This window comes from Microtus oregoni, unplaced genomic scaffold, assembly GCF_018167655.1.
Source record: "Microtus oregoni isolate MIOR12 unplaced genomic scaffold, Mior012 000028F_ref0000031, whole genome shotgun sequence".
In the NCBI taxonomy this organism is placed as follows: domain Eukaryota; kingdom Metazoa; phylum Chordata; class Mammalia; order Rodentia; family Cricetidae; genus Microtus; species Microtus oregoni.
In genome coordinates this window covers 26,920,059-26,939,668 of record NW_024543087.1, presented here as the reverse complement: position 1 = coordinate 26,939,668, position 19,610 = coordinate 26,920,059, and the positions used below count along the sequence as shown (strand labels likewise).

The 19,610-nt window shown below is 49.8% G+C and overlaps 1 protein-coding gene across 2 annotated transcripts in view; it reads right to left on the bottom strand.

The window, feature by feature from the left end:
- The window catches only part of Pxylp1 (2-phosphoxylose phosphatase 1), a 64,155-nt gene that overhangs the window by 4,907 nt on the left and 39,638 nt on the right, over positions 1-19,610 (bottom strand). For both annotated transcript variants that reach the window (XM_041676713.1, XM_041676712.1), the window contains exons 3-5: positions 10,530-10,688; positions 9,596-9,722; positions 260-399 (exon numbers count right to left, since the gene is read on the bottom strand). In XM_041676713.1, coding sequence (XP_041532647.1) covers positions 260-399; positions 9,596-9,722; positions 10,530-10,688 — 426 coding nt within the window. The remainder of the gene's footprint in view (positions 1-259; positions 400-9,595; positions 9,723-10,529; positions 10,689-19,610) is intronic.

The following is a 19,610-nucleotide window of genomic DNA, read 5'->3' as shown; positions in this document are numbered from 1 at the left end:
AGTTTTTCAGGCTTTGGGATAAAAACATCTGTGTTTGCCATACCAGTCCCTGGGCTCTGGGCACTTAGGGCCCAGGACTACCAGTCCGGAGAAAGCTTCCCACCTACTCCCCATTTTTATTTGATCACTGCCAGGACCCCGCACAGCTAACTGGTAACGTGTATGGCCTCTCGGTGTCCCACAGACCTTTACATATGATCCCGAATGCACAGGAACCGAGGCGCATGTGTGAGGGACGTGATCAGGCGGTTGTACATACCTGTCTGTGTGAGCTCTCCCATTTCACAAAGAGGATGGTTAGGGTAAAGAGGCAGGGAATTTAAGGGGCTTTCAAAAGAGGCTCCTGGTCCTTTTGACATGTGACTAACGAAAGCTTCTAGTTTAGGGTGATATGGCTTCCTAAAGGGACAACACAGAGAAGCAGTGGTTAGAACACTCCAGAGTGGTCAAACATCAGCACATCTAAACCCGTGTGTGTCATGGCCTCTGCTGCCTCCCACAACAGGTTCTGGGGCTTAGCAATTTTACAGTTTCAGTTTCTGTGCCAGACAGATGACTCAGAAGCTGCTCTTCCAGAGGACATGGGTTTGATTTCCAGCACCCATGTGGCAGCTTGCAATCATCTCTAACTCTAGTCCCAGGGCGTCCACTGCCCTCTTCTGGCTCCACAGTGCATAGGCACACATGAAGGCAGAAACCAAAAATAATCAACAATGAAGGGAAAACAAGTCTTTATCAAGGTACAGTCTCATCCCGACTTGACCATGGGTACCTAGCGACACAATGGAGGTCATTGAGTACCCAACCTCTGCCGAATCTGATACTCTGGGATTTGGCATTGTCCTCCGGCCAGCACGCCCCACATCCTGCTGTTTCTGGGTCAGGCGGTAGGCAGGAAGCTGTCCTGGTTTTCTTCCTTTCCTACCCTGACCCTTGTCAAGTCCTGTAGATTCTCCCACCTACTGTTTCCTCATCTCTCCTCCATCTTCACACAGCCACTCCCTGGATTCTGACCTTAGACAGCTTGGTCTGCATGGCTGCAGGACCCTTACTAATGTCTTCCTCAGTCTACCCTGCCCTTCTCCCCTCTCACCCCTCACAGCCTGTTCACATCACCACCTTCTGGAAAGGCGTGTGCACAGCTGTCCCTGTGCTTTAGGGCCCCTCGCAGAGACCTCCTTCCTTCTGACACCATATTCTAGGCACACAGAGTCGGCCATCTTCCTTTGCCCAGCATACAGCATGCTCCTCCTTTCCCATCTCCACCCTTTTATATGTCCGCATGGGAGATCTGCCTAATCCTCACTGTTCCCAACCTCTGGAAACATGTCTCTTTAGGGAATCATTAACTGAATAAGATAACAATGCCTATCTCTACAACCATCTACAGACCATTATGCATGTTGCACATAAAATATCTCACTTAATCTAGGTGGCAATGAATGCTAAGAAAAGCTCGTGAGATGTGAGATTATCTGCTTCTGTCACAGAGTATATAAGGTAAGGACAAGCACACTGTACCTATTCCATCACTAATACACAATTCCCTAGATAATGATAGGACCTATGAGTAGCACACTTTTTCTCTGCATCACTAAACGACCTGTGAATGCACACACCTTTTCTCTGAATAGTGAGATGGCCCACGAGTGTGTCCACATTTTCCAACTGAAGAGATGTGGGCAGACAGGGCCATTGGCAAGCAAACTGCATGCAAATTCACATGAAAGCAGCAGATAAACGGTTCTAATGGCAAACCTCACTGTCTGAAAGCCCAATAACTTTGGAAATATTTTTAAAACTGATGCCAAAATCGATTTACATCTCTCAAAAGTAGAGACCTGAAAAATTCCATCTTTTAAAAACAATGTTTTAAAATTAGAGTCTGCTAATCTAGACATGCAGTAGAGTCTAATAGAGCCCCCAGGATAGCTGCAGGGAACTAGGTCTCATAAACACAGAGCGCAATTTATTCTGCCCGAGGCTGAGCACATAAATGTTTTATAAACTAGGAAATAAAATGTCCAGGCCCACAACACGGCTGTCAACATGAATTCACATCAACAAAGGCTATCCATCAATGTGATTCAAATCTCCTGTTCTGGACCATTCTTTCAGGTTGGTGACTTCTGAGGCGCTGAAAACACATGGCTGCCAATTTTAGAAATGGATTTTCACCCCTGAATGTGTTTGCTGAGATGTCCCGGGTTCTTGGGACATCTGCTTAATGAGCTGTGCTATCTAATGGTATTCGTTACAACTTTCTTTTTTTTTTTTTTTTTTTGTATTCCAGCACTGGAGATTGAACCCTGAGCCTTGACCGTGCTTAAGCATGTCACACAAGCTCTACCACCAAATCACACCCCAGCCCCTGCGTTACATTTTCTCACAGGTTAGAAATAGGAAGATTCGTGGAAGAAAAACATTCACAGGACAGATAACTAATGGCTTGTCTTTTTCATGGTAGGAGGACTAGGGAGCTGAGTCTTTAGAATCTGACCTGAATCCCACTGCCCAGGCCTGCATCCCTCATCCCTAGCTCCATCCCTGTATCCTGGAGTTTATCAAGTAGATGCTCCATCCCTGTGTCCCAGAGGGTATTTGGTAGATGCTTCATCCCTGTAACCCAGAGCATTTCTGGTAGATGCTTCATCCCTGTATCCCACTCCATCCCTGTAACCCAGAGCATTTATGGTAGATGCTTCATCCCTGTATCCTGCTTCATCCCTGTATCCTGGAGCATATCTGGTAGATGCTCCAAAACACGTGGGAATGAATTCAACTGTGACATGTCCCATTCTTAGATGTATTGTGAAAATACCATGTCCATCATCTTCCTTGACCCAGAATATTGAATATTATATCACCACAGCAGTTATTAAACATGTAGATTTTGATGGAAATATTAAAACAAAGGTGTGAGGTGAGGCTAGAACTGTATACCAAATTCCATTATTTCTTCTTGGTAACTTGTTTAGAACCCACTGCTAACATATGCATACCATTCCCAGGTTTCGGCACCTTCCTGCTCGGTTCTTTTCTCAGGCAGCTGTTTCAGCACAGCAGCAACCTGGGTCAGCTGTGGAGACATTTCTAGAAAGTGGAGGAAACAACAGCCTAGAAGGAACCTCCCCTTGAATGGCTAGAAGGGGCTGAGTGGCAAGAATCCTCCTTCACACAAGGAAGATGTAAGCCTCCTTGTTTAGGGTGAGGCATCTTCAAGTCTCTCTGCCACAACGCCTGGCCTTGTCCGGACTACCCCAAGCATGTATTTCTCCTCAGCATAACTCATGACGGTGGCCTGCTTGGGACTCTGCGTTTGTGCTGACAACTGAGACAATAAAAAATATTATTTCAAGTTCTTAGAGTTCTTATATATATATTTTATACGCACCATTCAAGTATACTTATGCTACAGTGCTCACGGTGGGATCCTGTGGCCAGTCACACACAAGAGGACACAGGCTGTTTCAGCTGTGATCTGGGTTCCGCAGGGACGGTTACCCGAGCCACGGCAGCAGTGCTACTACTAGGAAGCACAATTTGAAAAGCTTGCCTGGCTGGAAACCAGAAGAGATTCATACCACACCTAAAAACTTAGCAGACTAAAGAATGGCTGACTGCCTATGTCAACAAAACAAGCTTATAAAAAGACAACCCGGATGTACTTTCTCCAGGGCGCGCTTATCTGGGCCTTTCTGTGTAACTCAGTATGACCACTTGTCTACTTTCCTCTCACCACAGGTTCAGCTTGAGAACATTCTAGTCTCATCTGATGCCGCATGCTAAAGATGCTCAAATAAACCAGCATGCCAATGTCCCTAAGCGCAAACCAGACAGCAACCCCTCAGGAGACAGCCCCCAGAGTATGGAGAAATCTCGGAGGCAATGCTGGAGCTGGGCCATAACCTTTCTCCAGTGTCCATGGCTCCTGGGAGGGACAGCACTATCAGCAATGTACCTCCTCGTTCTCATCCCCCACAACCCCTCCTGCAGCTCACCCCTCCCACCTGACCAAGGTCACCCCTCAGTCTCTGAGGCCATTCTCTGTCAGTCTCTCAGGTAATAACAAATATCTGTACTAGGTACTTGGGTGGTAAGAGCAATGGACAGGAGTAAGAGAAATCTCTGAATCAGGGAGGGAGCTTCCATTTCAGCCTGGGGAAACACACCACACAAGAACACTAAGTGTGCGTGTATGAGAGACAGAGACACAGAGAGAGAATGAATGGGAATAACAGAGGCTATGGCAAAAGAAGGAAGGAGACTGGAGTGGGGGGCACCCTCTCATTTTAAGTGTTCTACGTAGGGTAAAGCTGTTTGTGTTTCTCCTGGAGAGAGGAGACCATTCGTTGGGCAACAGTGCCCAAGCATGGAGAGTAAGCCGGAAGTAGCACACCCAAGGGTGACCTATGGTGATCTGAATGAAAACGGCCCCCATAGACCCATAGGGAGTGGCACTATTAAGAGGTGTGGCCTTGTTGGAGTAGGTGCGACTTGTTGGAAGAAGTGTGTCACTGGAGGGCTCTGAGGTTTCAGAAGCTCAAGCCGGACCTAATGGTCCACTCACTTCCTGCTGCCTGCTGATCCAGGTGTAGAACTCCTGGCTCCCCCAGCACCATGTCTGCCTGTGTGCTGGCATGCTTTCCACCATGACGACAAAGGAGAAACCGCTGAACTGTAAGCCAGCCCCAGTTAAATGTTTACCTTTTTAGGAGTTGCTGTGGTCATGGTATCTCTTTCACAGCAATAAAACCCTAACTAAGTCACTACCCTGAGCTGGGTTGGGTTGCTGGCTCAGGCCCCAGTGCACTACCAAAGTCTTTTCTAGTTTTTCCTCCATTTCCTTCTCTTCTTTCTCTGCTAAAATGCTCACCTGGGCTGGCTTCCACTTGCTGAGACTGACCAGGGAGAATGAGACCTGACATGTTAAGTGGCTCCCCGGGGTGGGATAGCCTGCCTGCTGCTAGGCCTCAGAAGCTCACTCACCCTGTTACTCCAGGCCACTCACCCTGGTCCCAGTGTTACTCAAGCAGGCCCAGCTCTGCAAGCTGCAGGCCCTTTGCCCTTTCTGGTCCCTCCATCTAGAACATTCTCTCCTCAGGTCCTCACTGGACTGGCTCCTCCACTACACGTACACGTCTGCTGGTGTGCTACCCTGAGACCTGGCTCAGGAAAGGAGCAGGAATCTAAAATCTGTCGTATGAATGCTTGAAAGAGTTGTTTTTCTTCTTGGATGTGGAAAAGCATGTTCATCTTTACGAATGCAAAAAGGGCATTTAAAAACAAGGCACTCACATGGCTAATACTGTTTGGTCAAAAGTGAGACCCCAGCCCTCTAACACTCCTATTTCCAAAGAGTCTGGAATGTAATATTGAATTGGAAGTGTCACCCCAGCTTCTGGCCTGGGAATTGTCAAGCACTTGGACTCCAATTCCCAGCCTGCCAAGCGCTGAACCCTCCTCAGGGAGGGTCAGGACCACGCCCACAGGGTATTTAGGCTTGTGCTGGAAGAAAGAACATGTGGTTTTTGGGTTTTGCATGTGTTCTCCTCTGTCTTCCCCTTGCCATGCTCCTGGCCACCCGAGAGCGAGGCATTCATTAAATGTGGGCATTTTTGATTAGGTCTAATCTGGCCTGATTAGAGTTCTTTGCGCCGGTGGAGAGGCTCAGTTAGGAAATATTCCTAACAAATACTTTTAATGCTAGCAGAGTTCAAACAGACCTCTCATAACACAGCACAGGGCACTCACGGAGAGGCAGCTTCCACTACAAAGACGATGGGGCACAGCACTATGCATAGGCACTCTGAGGCAACAGACTTATATGGGCACGTCTAGCTCCCACCACTGGACTAGACATCCCCTACGATGGACCAGAGTAATGGGTACCTTCCAGGCCTCACTGCCAAGGAGGAAACCACAAATTACTAATTTATGAACCAAAACAGGAGCTGAGAAGGCAGCAGGCACCGCTGGGGGCCCAGAGCAGGTCCACACCCTGAGTGCCTGCTCACTCCTCCTTTAAGTACATATTTGCAGTGATAAGCCAACTCTTACTGTGTTTAAAGATGGGATTAGTTAAACTATGTTAAGTACAGTAGCGACTCCTTTATCCGAGGGGGTGATGAAAGCCACAGATAGCCCGACCCCCTGCCTCTGTGGTGCTCTTTCCTGTGCAAACAATACCAGCGATAAGGCTTCATTTCTAAGCCAGGTATGGTGAGAGATTACAGGACCAATGAGAAGACAGCAGGCTCCACAACACCCTGCAACCCTGTGAATGGAGTTTTCCATTTGATGTGGCCAATACCAGAAGCAACTGAAACGGAGGAAAAGTCAGATGGAGGAAGAGAGCTGCTCAGGCTAAATATCTGCACTGTACCCTCTCCCACAAAGGACTTAAGACAGCTCCTGCAAACACAAACACTGAAGTAAGGAATGAGGTTGATGGGGGCAGCTTGTGGGGACTGAACCGGCTCTGGAATTGACAGCACTGGAGGGAAAGAGCCAAGGCCTAGGTGGCCTCAAGGCTGCTGTAGGCAATGCTATGCCACTGCAGATGAAGCTTCTGTGTGGACGAGACCATACACTCACTCCCTCCTTATTTTGACACGTAGAATGGATATAAGGAAGGCAAGAGTGTCCCTTGTTCCTGGATGGAGTATAGTGCTTTGGACCTGTAGCAGGGCAGAACTTAGCTAGGCGGAAAAAACCAAACTGAATGCTGGGAGAAGGAAGAGCAGAGTCAGGAGAAAGTCATGGAACCCCACAGGAGACAGGAGTGCTGAAACTTTGCTGGTAGGCCATGACCTCGTGGTGATGCACAGATTAATAGAGATGGGTTAAATTAATATGTAAGAGTTAGCCAATAAGAAGCTAGAGCTAATGGGCCAAGCAGTGATTTAATTAATGCAGTTTCTGTGTGATTATTTCAGGGCTAAGCAGCTGGGAACAAACAAGCGGCTCTCTCCTCCTACACTGTGTCCTGTGACTCCCCACAGAGGTTATGGATTTATTCTATAGCTACCAAGTCCAGAAGCTGTCATCTGACGGGCTACGGGTTAGGTTCAGTGATTTGGGAGCAGTCAGGCCTGGGGATGACAGAGTCAAACTCCCTTAGGAAGATAAGCTACATGGTGCCCAGCTGGCCCTGACAATAGGCCCCTTCTTTAGAAACAGCCATAGTAACCCCATAGTGACTTTCTAACAAGATTAAATTGGTCTAAGTTGAAGCATATGACAGTCCCCAAAGCCCTGAGGCTATGCGGAACTCACCTAACACAGAGGCCAAGTGGCCCACCTGTCCCCAGGCAGACAACCAGAGCTATACCAGCTGTAAATACAACACCCTTCTGTACTCCATGGGAAAAAGTGAGTCTCCTGAGCAGCCTTCCCTGCCCTGCAATGTAACAAGCAGTTTCCATCATTGCCCAGTCCTAATCCAGCTGGGATGGCTTTTAAGCCAGACTCTTTTAAACAGACCTTGCCTGTTCCGACACCCCTCCTGTATGCCCCCAGCCCTCTGCAGTGAGAGTTGGGCATTGTCGGCTCCCCAAATAGTCACAGAGTCACCCCAGTGTTTCACACATGGGATGGGGGGCTGCTTCCTGGAAGACGGATGTCTTAGTTAGGGTTTCTGTTGCTATGAAGAGACACCATGACCATGGTAACTCTTAAAAAGGAAACATTTAATTGAGGTGGCGGCTTCTAGTTTCAGAGGTTTGCCCATTATCATCATGGTGGGACATGGCAGCATGCAGGCAGACATGGTGCTGGAGCTAAGAATCCTACATCTTGGTTGCTACGCAACGGAAAGCAAACTGAGGTAATGGGTGGTGTCTTGAGCATATATGAGACCTCAAAGCCCACCTCCATAGTAACACACTTCCTCCACACCTACTTTAACAAGGCCATACCTCCTAATAGTGCCACTCCCTTATGGGGGACATTTTCTTTCAAACCACCACAAGGGAACCTCTAACAAGGTCTTGAAGACACTGTGCAAGTGGGATGAACATGAAGGGATAACTCCAGTGGGAGGCGACAGCGGGCACAAGCTATGATGGGTGTTACAGGAAGCAGGGTGCTGGGGAGCAGGGAGTCTTCGTGGAAAGTCTGAACACCAGGCTGGAGAGTGAGGGCTCATTCTGGAGGGAAAGAGCCAGTGTCCCCACGGTCCCCTAACAGGAGACCCTATAGACAAACCTTGTTTACTCTATGTAGCAAAGAAGACACAGGTACCCAGGCTGGCAGCACTGCAGTCTCTGGCATGAGAGAAAAATGAACAAAACCCCAGGCATGGGCTTTTTACCTAAAATGCTTCACTTATTAATCCCCAAACTTCAGACCATGAAGAGACTTGGGACAGCAAGAGTTATCTGAAATCCCAGATTTGTGTCTTCAAAGAACAGCCCTGGCTGCAGACAGGCTCCACTGGGCTGGTCCTGCCTAGGCAGGCTGGCACCCCAGGACCATTCCATCAAAATAATGTCGCTCCCACTAGGCACTTCCCTACATCTCCTGGTCCCATTCCATAAGGATAGATGCTACGTACCCCAGACACACTGGCTACGGCCAAACCATCGTTTATGCTAACTGCGCTTCTAATTTCCATACACGCAGTTTCCATTCTCTGTTCAATTATTTTTCATCCTGAGGGCTTTCAACTAAGACAGCGCTGTCTCTAATGCTGTGAAAAATTAAATGGCTGAAATACTATCCTATACTCATCGTCTTCACAGCTGCGATGTGAACACTCCCTCCTCCTCCTGCGAAGCGTCCAGCTCCTCACCCCAACCCTGCCTGCTGAGCTTCACCATTTCCACCTCAGAGGGGGAGCCTGAGCTCCAAGAGACTAGCGGACTCTCCTGCTGCCTCCACGGAACAGCTCTACGGTGGGTGACTCCTAACCCAGAGCTCACTGGATCGCATCTTCCTTAAACTGAAGAACAGAATGAGGGAGTGGCTCTCAGACTGAACTCAGGCCTCAGTGTATATTCTGAGTTGCCTGGGATGCCCTCTCTGCTCTGGGCCTGTCTCAATTCAGACATTCCCTCCTGCAGGAAGGTGCGAGGCTGAGAAGAGTCGGGAAGCCAGATGAAATGGAAAAGACATACAAAACTCAAGACTCAAGGCCCTGTCCCGAGGTTTTAAGGGCAGTGAATACCCACTAAGGGGGAGAAGGGGTGATGGAACTGCCTGCACACTGTAACAGGAGGCCACAGGAAAGGACCTTTCGAAGTCATCACCCACGCTGGGTGGGATTTTCAGTGAGGCAGCTGCCTTTGACTCACCCATGATCCTCTAGGGAACCCCAGTAAAACCACTGGCTCACCAAGCTGGATCTGGGCAGAGTCATTTTTTTTGTTTTTGTTTTTTTTTCTCTCCGTCATCGGTGCCCTATCTGGGTGGAAGAGATGTTTGTTTGTATCTTCCAAAGGAGTCAGACAGCAGCATGCCATGCAAGACAGCGAATATGTTGAACAGTTCACAGTCACCAAACCGTAGTTAACTCCTCCTTCCCATAATGCTCTGCTCGTACAGAACCCAGCAGAGGGCATGAAAATGACCCTTATAAAAAAGTGCAATTTACCTGCTAGCCACTAGAGTGCAGTCAATTTCTGGTCGCTTGGTTTTGGGAATGGCATACAGTGGGTACCTGTCCCCGTGGCGAATGAACACATGAACCGAGACCAGCTTATAATGATGCGGGGCGTGACCTGTGAGAGACACATCTTCCAGTCACCACACAACAAACAACAGTGTTTTAGCAAGGGTGGCGCATGCCCGGGCTGGGGGACTGAGGAGCTAGTAACCAGGGCAACCCAGAAATAGCAGAGCCTGAAGTGGAGGAAGGGCCACTGTGCTGGGTGGGAGGGTGATGCTAAAAAACCCTAAAGGTGGGACAAAGGGACACGAGAGGGTTTGGCATGTCCCAGGACTCCCAAGGTAACAGAGATGACCAAAGGTCGGTGAGATGTACACATGACGACCAATGTCTCATAGGCAGAGACTGGGAGAGGCCCACAAAAATCCTAGCAACGGACTTCTGCTTTAAATCCTCCAGGGAACACAGCAGGCCATCAATACATGCATCCCACAGCACCCGAACACAGCAGGCCATCAATACATGCATCCCACAGCACCCGTCGATACACTGGGGAAAGCCAAACTTGATGGGGACACTATTTCATACTCCTTTACAGCAAGACTCTAGGTCCTGTGGACATGCTAAGCATACTATAGATTTACACTGAGAAGCTGAGTAGCCAAGGGGACGGCCACCTTCAACACCCTGTCTGCCTTGCCCACACCTCACCAGGGACCAGCGACTTTCCCCTATACTCAGTAGAGTATGCTAAAACCCAGGAGCCCATCTTTGGGCACGGGGTAGTGGCTCTGAAGAATGAGCCCAAGCTGGCCAGCTTCTTATGCCAGCATGATGCTGCTTAGAGAACTTGGTCCCCAGGGCGTCTACTTGTGTACTGAGCTCCAGGTCACCGGGACAGGTCATACACCGGGTCTACCTTCCATGCTGCGCTCGGCTACACTCGGAATGTTGCAGTAGAGAAGCGCTTCATACACCGGGTCTACCGTGGGCGGCTCCGTCACCGGGTCCGGCATGATCCTCTTCCGGCTCTTGCTGCCCCCGCCATCCTTGGTTGTGGACACTGGGATGAGGTGGACTGCAAGGAGAGCAGAACAGATGAAGAGGCTGCTGGATCCGCTGCTGCGGCCCAAGGAGGCCTGAAAGTCACAGTAAGGAGTCCCTTCTTCAGTCAGGACAGACCGTAGTGGAACAAGAGAAGCCAGTCTCCAGAAGTGCACCTGTGACTTCCTGAGTAACAGACACTCCTCCCCCTGCGCCCTGTCAGCATAGGCAAGAACTTATTCCACACTCTTAAGTTCCCGGACTCAATCCCTCTTCTCAGTAAGCTTTTAGCTCCTGTAACTGTATCAAGGGGGGAAATCACTGTCCACTGGCGCCTGCTAAGTGCTAAGTGGGTGGGTGGGTGTCACACCTGGATGAATAGCATCCGACCACACTCTGCAGTCCCTAGGGCCCTATCTCGGCAATCTGCTCACTAGTCCTCAGGAGATTATTTCACAGAAGAGAGTCTGACTGGGGCACACATGTGCAGTGAATGGACTCGGTCCCATTTGTCTGCCTGGGCCGGCTCTCCCCACCATGTGTGCCTCAGGCAATATGCAATGGTTTATCTGGCATCCATCTTTCTATCAGTGAGTGTGAGGCCCCATGGGAGGTTGGCTGAGCTGACAGCACTCCTGACCCTTGGCAGGGCGGACATATGGCCAGAACCAGTGAAGGTGGTGACAGGGCACCTATAATCCTTTCCTGTGGGCTAGGAGAGGCTCGCCCCGCTCTTCAAGGGGCAGGTTGGGGCTACCCAGCCATCTGTCTTTCCACAGACAGCCTGTCTCAGCAGTTCCCAGTCCTTGCATGGTAGAGCAATGGTTTTGCAGTTTCCCGGTTTCTAGAGATCCCCGCACAGTGGCAGTCACAGTTTCTGCATCTGTTAGGGGAGACACACTTATAAACAGCTAACCTCGAAGAGGCGTACCAGCCGCCACAGCAATAATAAAAACTTATTTACTTGTTTACTTTTATATACACGCATGTACCCACACGATAGCGGAAACAGAGACTAATCACTGGTCTCCAACAGCTTACATTCTATAATTTCTTCTATATAAATATCTAAAAGTTCCCCTGGCCAAACATGTTATAGACCAAGATGAGAGAGAATGAGTACATGAAGAGAAAACCAATCGCAACATACGTAACAGACAAGTGACTGATACCCCGAGTAGAGAGGAACGCTACTGCTAAAGAGCCAGGGAAGGAGACAGAGCCGATCCCAACAGCCAACTTCACAAGTCCCAACACTCAAAGTTCCAAGTCCAAGTATCACCTGGAACTGAAGACAATCTCTTAGCTGTGAGCTCCTATAAAATAAAAAGTAAGTTACACATTACAATATACAATGGCACGGCACAGCCACGGTCCACTGGCAGCTAGGGATGGAGCCTGGCTCCACTGGACCACAGCTGCAGCAGGTTCTGAGTACAAGCCTAAGACAACATTTTCCTAGGCAGCTGCTCTGAGAAGCAGGGAACCCCCTCAGGCGCTCCTCAGCGGAGATCTCTCCTTTCGAGACAGAGCCTGCAATGGATAAGGATTTGCCCTCAGGACACCTTCCCTGCTGTCCCAGGGCACAGCAAGAGATTACTCTTCATGGGTGATAATCCCCTTAGCGATTATAGCTGCTTCTCACCACCTGCCTTGTCTACAGCCTTAAACTCCCTCCCTCCCCTGCCCAATGGCACGTTTTCCATCTTTTCTCCTCCACTTGCCGCTCCCCTCACCACCGAGCTGGATAAAAGCAATGTGCGGTAACCATGACCCAGCCGGACTGCTGCTCCGTCTCAAAACTTCCTCTGCCAAACAAGTCACTTTTAAAGTCAACTCTACCAGAGTTCTCAGGACAGGAGCAGACTGCAGCCATATTCTCTGACAGAACCCAACATGAATGGCCCCTGCGGAGGCGCGAATAAAAATGGCCCCATAGGCTCTTAGGGGCTGGCACTATTGGGAAGTGTGGCCTTGTGGGAGGAAGGGTGTCACAGGGGGAGAGCTTTGGGGTCGCACAAGCTTAAGCCTGGCCAGTGGTCCACTGACACTTGCTGCTGTCTGAGAATCCAGATGTAGAACTCCCCTCCGCCTGCACGACGTCTGCCTGCATGCCACCATGCTTCCTGCCATAACCATAATGGACTAAACCTCAGAAACTGTGAGCCAGCCCCAATTAGATGCTTTCCTTTGTAAGAGTTGCCGAGGTCGTGGTGTCTCTGCACAGCAACAGAAACCCTAACTAAGACAGTCATCCCCCCCCCCTCCCCAATCCCAGCAAAAGACAGTCCCTAACTTGGTTTCTCATAGAATCTTTGTTCCCCTCTGAATCCACATGAATTGGCCACCACTCTCAACATCCTGGCTGAAGCTCTCTCCAGAAGAGCACATTAAGAACTCTTATAGCAGTCAAGGTCTTTTCTAACCCAAACTCTTCCACAAAGCAGTTCCTAAGGCTACAGGATCGGATTTATTCCAGCAATACCCCACTTCCCAGTACCAACTTTCTGTATTAGTCACATATCTCATGGCTATGACATAATACCTCAAAGAAGCAATTTATGGAAGGGATAATTTCTTTGGGATCACAGAGGAGATACATCCCACCATAGCAGAGAAGGCGCTGTGGCAAGAGCAGCAGGCCGGCAGGTCCACAGTCAGGAAACAGAGAACAACAAAGACTTGCACCCATCACCCTCTCTCCTTTTTATTCAGCTAGGATCCCCGATCCCAGAATTAGGTACCACCTACTCAACCTACTCTAGAGAGTAGCCCCTCACAGACATCCCTGAGATTTGATCTTATTTCAAATCCTATCACGTTGACAAGATTAACCATCACACGGAGTATTCAGGTATTTGTTCCCTATGTGAGATCCCAGCAACGAATCAGGAGATGCACCATGACGCCATGGTGCATTCATCTGGGGGATGGAAGGAACACATGTGAGCAAGTACTTCGTTTTCCTATAAATATCTGTATCAATTTAACATAGATACATTTATAGCAGTCTCACATTCATGCATTCTATATGCATAAAATACGCATTTATTACTAATTCTTAATATACATAAACATATTTACAGACTTTACTAAAACAACAATAAAAAACTTGTGGAGTCGGCCATTCCCTAGTTCAGAATTTAGCTGTAGCTAGAATCTTTGTCTTCCCATGGCTGAAGAAGTTAGAGAGGCCAAGGCGCAGCTCGGTGGCCTGGAGCTAATTTACTGTGGCTCCGGAAACTGGTAACAAAGCAGATGTCCCACGGTGGCATCTTAAGGGCTGGCCCTTCTGACTGGGTAGTACCTTCAGTTCTTCGCTTTGTATGGAATCTATCGAATTCCAGCTCCATGGCTAGCTTGTAGCTCACTTGCTTTGAGCCTGGGCCAAGGCATGGTCCAGCTATGTAGACACATGAGTGACATGGAGATAGCGTGTGTGGAATCATAGCACAAGCTGTGAGGTCTGTGGAGGTCAACTGGGGACCCTGGTGGTTGGATCCAAGTGACCCATGCATGACTCAAAGAAGCAGCGGTTTGAAAACCACACGATTAGGTCATGATCTAGAAAGATCTTTGCTGCTTCCTCTGGCACTGGGCTCCTTCGTCTTGTCCATTATTCCCCTTGCTGAGCTGGCCCTATGCTGTTTGCGACTCTGAATCATCCACAAGGAGCTCTCTGCAGACTCCTCCAGACACCCGGTACACACAGCTCTCATGCATGGGGTATATGTGTGTGACATCCCCTCAACTCCATCTTCACCCCGTCGGCATGTGTGCTGCTCAGAGCCCACCCCCCGGAATGTCTCATTTACGGTCCTGTTTGCTTATAATTCTGCCCACCCCAATTCCTGCTGCTTGAATCTGCAGGAGCTGCCTCCTCCAGGAAGTCCACTCTGAGTTTATAAGGGGTTTCCACATCCCTCTCCCATAAGAAGTGTATCTAGCTTCTGCTGTTAGGGCTGCTTATACTAGAGGCGCCCCAGTTTGCTATTCCACCACCCCAAACGTCTCTTCCATGTTTATGCACCCTAACGGGGCTGGCAAAGGACAGCCCTTTCAGAAATGCTTGCTGAGCTAAAGGTCTTCTCTGAATCACACCCTCCATTTTGATTTGCATGTCAGTCTGTCTTCTGGAGCAGCCTAGAGAGGGAAGGGCTGGAGACCGTCTTTCCTGGTTCTGAGAGGCTGCTGTGTAGCCGGCTGCTGTGGTCAGCAACCTGGCTCAGGACTTGCCTCAGACCTCTGAGATACCTGGTCCAATTGACCCATAAGGGGCAACACAGGGACCCTCTTTGATGAATGCTGGTTGGGGAGAACATCTGGAGGGACAGGACCTTTTGAGGCTGGAGGATGCTGCCATCCTTGCATTGTGCCACTTGCCACATGAGCTCTTGGGGGCCAGTTCTTCTGTCCTGGGCACAGTGAGTAGAGGGGTGGGCTCAGAGGCTGGGCACACAGAAGCTGTCTGGAGCCTGCGATCTGAGACAGCACTTATCCCATCAGCCCTTGCCCGTGTCTCGCCACCCCCTCCCCAGGACAATTAGAAAAATTGCTGTCCCAAAGTCAGGCGGTGGTGTGCACACCTTTAATTCCAGCACTCAGGAGGCAGAGGCAGGTGGATCTCTATTAGTTCAAGGCCATTCTGGTCTACAGGACAGCCAGGATGGTTACACAGAAAAACCCTGTCTCAAAAAAACAAAACAAAAAACCCCACTGCTGTCCCAAAGCAGATGATGAAAAGGAGAGATGATGAAAAGGTGGGGGGGCATCTGGACTGAGAGTGGACAGACAGACAGACAGAGAAGGACCAGGAACTCTGCTGTGTGGGTGGAAACATCCCAGTCACAACACCTTCTGTGTTCCCGGTCACTGGTTTGGGAGCACAGGGAAGGCACAGTGGAGACCGCTAGGGAGGAGATGCTGAGCTGTGCCGTGAGTGGTCACCACCATCTTCAGACAAATGCTAGCTAACCGGAACCTCGCCCAGCTGCCAGAGCTATGAACTTCTTTGAAGCAAAACCTGCATCCGATGATTACATTTTGACTTTTGTTGATGCTATTTCTGGACCCATAGGATGGAAGAAATGGCCCGGAGTCAGAGCTATTAGAACTTCCCAGACAGTCCCTTTGCCAACAGCTCCTGGCTGGCCCACAGTCATGAATGGCTCAGCGGGTATGCTCCAGCCAAGTGTCTGGACCCGCCCACTATTGGGAATATCTCTCTGTCTTGTCAGGGTCCTTCCTCCAGGGTGCCACGCCAGTGTCTCACGGTGTCCTCACATCAAGGCCTTGACCCCGAGAGGAGGACAAAAATCTGCTGGTCCCTAGCTACTATGGTTTGCATCTCAAATGTCCCGACAGGCTCACATTTCGAGTATTTGGCTGAAGACAATGTTTCAGGAAGGGACCTGACTCTAAGCAGGCCTAACAAGACCCCTATCCAGAGAAGACAGGCTGCCCCAGAGGGAGGACAGTGAGGCAGTGGAATCTGGTGGCTTTCAGGACCCAGTTCCCTACCGTCCCCTTAGCATGTGTGATCTGCCTGCTCTCCCTCCGCTGTACAGACAGCTGGCAGACTCACACTCCCTGCGGGGAACCACAGGTATCCATCCCAGCGACTGCAAACACAACAGGATACAGTGTCACTTCAACTTTATGTCTGGGCTCAGCTGCTCCCCAGGCCACTCTGTGACACTACCAACAAGGAACCCATCGAGGCCAAGGTCGGGTTTGCCACCTGATTTTACCTTCCTAGTTCCAGGTCTGCCTTGCCCTCTCTGGGACCTCAACTTGGGCTGGTCACCTCCTCGGGGACCACAGGCAGGTGGGACTCCACTTAAGTATGGCCATGGTTCTTACTGCCGAGAAGCCTCCTGGGCTGGGGAGCACAAGGGTCCAGAGAGCAAGGAGCCGGATCCAGTCCTGGCTCTGGGCAGATATGGCTACCTTTGTTTGTAAAACGATGTTGACAATACTGACATTAGGATTGTGGTGAAGGACTTGAGGTCACCTGCGCAAAGACTATGGTAAAGAATATGTCATTTCCACATCTGTCCTCCAAATGTTCACTCCCACCCCTGTAAGTTCCTTGAAAAAGACTTATTATTTTGTTTATGTCTAAGTGTATGTGATTGCATGAGTTAATGTCCACCACACGCACACAGTGTTCGTGGAGGCCAGAAGGTGTTGGATCCCATGAAATGGGTGGTTCCAGGTGATTGTGAGCCACTTGATGCGGATGAACTTGGGTCCTTGGCAAGAACACTGAGCCTTTTTTCTAGATACCCCCTACTGCCTGCGTTATGATTTTGTAACAGGTGTTCTCTTCAGTGTGGGATCAGGAGACACTGAGTCCGGTGGTCCACACTACCCTGGGAGCACAGTGAGCTAGTCCCCCGCCCCCAGCCACCTCAGCGGCAGCAGCTCTTCTAACTCTTGCAAGCGTTCGGTTCACCCAAGTCAGTACTCCTGTCCTACTTCTGTAACATGGAGGGAGTCTGCTTGTTTTCCCGGGCGCCTGGCTAGCTTAGCCCGGGTAAAAGTCCCAGCATCTGTTCTCTGGTGGATCCATAGCATCTCTCTGATTCTGCTTTCTTCCTCCCAGAATTCAGTTCTGTCTTCTCTGCCTACCTAAGTTCTGCCCTATCAGGCCAAGGCAGTTTCTTTATTCCTTAACCAATACAAGCAACACACGGACTCCCACATCACGCTTCTACTCTGCTCCAGTTTCTCTCTATCGCCTCAAGCCCTCTGGCGTTCTCTCTTTCTGCTGTCCACCTGCCAAAGAGTAATGATTTGCTCTAATAGCCAGTTCCCACAATTCCCTCAGCACTCCTCAGCCCTCAAAAGTATCTTAAATGCCCACCCTGTCTTCAAAGGGCTGCTGTGATTGCCGATGGAAACCAGAAGCACAAGGAAGAGCTGCGGTTCTGTTATCTGCCTTTGATCACTTGTATTCATGCTGGGCTGGGTTTTGTTCTATAGGAGAGCTGGGGAAGGCCAAACCCCCACAAGAAGACTCGGATGCTCGATTCTATACAGACAAGACTGATCAAACAGTTGAACTCAAGTTCCTTTGAGAGCTTACTGAGCCCCCACATACTGCCTTTCATGCTCCCCCCATTTTAATGTTGCCTCATCATGAGCCAACCGATGTAGCAATTCAGTAAGAGTCTCTGTTGAGCTGGCTGCTTGCATGAGCCAGTGGAGCATGGCAGAGTACGGCTCACCGGGCTGGGGAGGCAGCAAGTCCTATCCGGCTTGAGGCCATTTATAAGCTATCTGCCTTGATTTCTTCCCCTAGCATTTGCCATAAGGACCTAAGTTTCTCAAGTGCTAGAGTGTGAGGGGTCCCTCAGTGGACCTAGATTTTGAGTCCCACTTGAAGCCTCAGGGACAGGTCCGGAAACTACATTCCTGAGGGGAACACAGGTTGGCTCCTACCCACTGTGATGTGAAGACCAAAGACCCCAAGTCACAATGGAAGCTAGTAATTACAGAGACGGCCAGCTGGGCATGGAAAGAACTATGAAAAGGACCTGGCTCCCTCACTTCTTGTGTCCTGGGTCCCCTCCGCCCCCAAGTCTGAGCGCCCGAGGATAACCTGTGGGAGCTGCTTGTCTCCTTCCACCATGCGGGTTCTCAGAATCAAGCTCAGGTTGTCTTGGTAACAAGAACTTTATCTACTGAGTCACTCTGCCTGCTGGACTCCTTGCTCCCTGAAAGTGTCCACCTCTAACCCTTGGTCACGGAAACACACAAGGATCTTCCAAACACCCCAGTTCACATACACTGCTATAGTTCATGCCTTCCTTCGTAGAATGCACAGCAGACAAGGAGTGGAGGGTGGTCTAGTCCCAGGCTGGGGACAGGCTCCGGGCTGTTCTGTAGCCAAGGGGTTTACTCTCAGCTACCTTTATCCTAGACCTACTATTATTGTGGTCAGTAAGATTACGTATGTCGTACAGAACAGGCCTTCAGAGATCACCATGGAATTGATGCTGCACACACCAACAGCTGTCTCCAAAGAGCACACGAGGCTGAGGGAGCAAGAATCTAAACAACCAAGGCAACGCCACTGCTCCTTCCTCAGCTCCTCTGTGCAGAGGCCACTGGAGGTCACCCAATGTTGTTATTCTCTTTCCCAGTTGACATGGGATCTAAGGCACTCCAGGGCAGGGACAGAGTATGGGATCTGGAGTCTATAGGAAGAATGCTGGCTTCGCTGACAGAAAGGTGCCAAAAGAACCTTGCCATACACACATTCTACCTGCTTCATGGAGCTGCTGAAGCTTGGGACTCCTAGTGTGTCCACCTGAGACCTCCGGACGGCTACCTCCTTCCCTGGCTTCTGAACAGCTCTTGTCTAAGCACCTCCTCCCCCCAGGTGAAGCTGTCTCGTCATCATTCTCTCTTCCTGACTCTGTAGGATCTGTGTTTTTTTTTTTTTTTTGAGGGGCCCACCCTCCTTTCTTTTCCCAGGGAAAAACACAGCTGTAGCGGAGACTGAGCAGGACGGAGCCAGAGCTCTCAGATGCCAGGGAAAATGACTTTTCAAACAAGAGCTGAAAGTTTATGTAAAACTGGTAAATAATTTTTAAAACCTGGAAACATTGGGTGGGCCAAAGCAAACAATTTCACAGCCTCTACACGATCAGGTTGCTCCCAGCCCAGACTGCATGATGGTGAACACAAAGCCACAAACAGTGGCTGCAGACTCGGTCTTTCCTAGGCATTCGACCAAGATCCACTTTGGGCCGGGCACTGCAACCATGCAGCCCTCATGCGCTTCTAGGCACCCTGTGCACCACGCTCACCCCACTTCCCTTTCCTGAGCTCTGCACATTCTTGTTCTGAGCAATCCTCCTGCCTCCCCTCTGTCTGGATATTTCATTTCCCTTAACTGGTATCTTCCTCTTGAATGGAGGCCTGCAGGAGACCTCTGGATGAACAT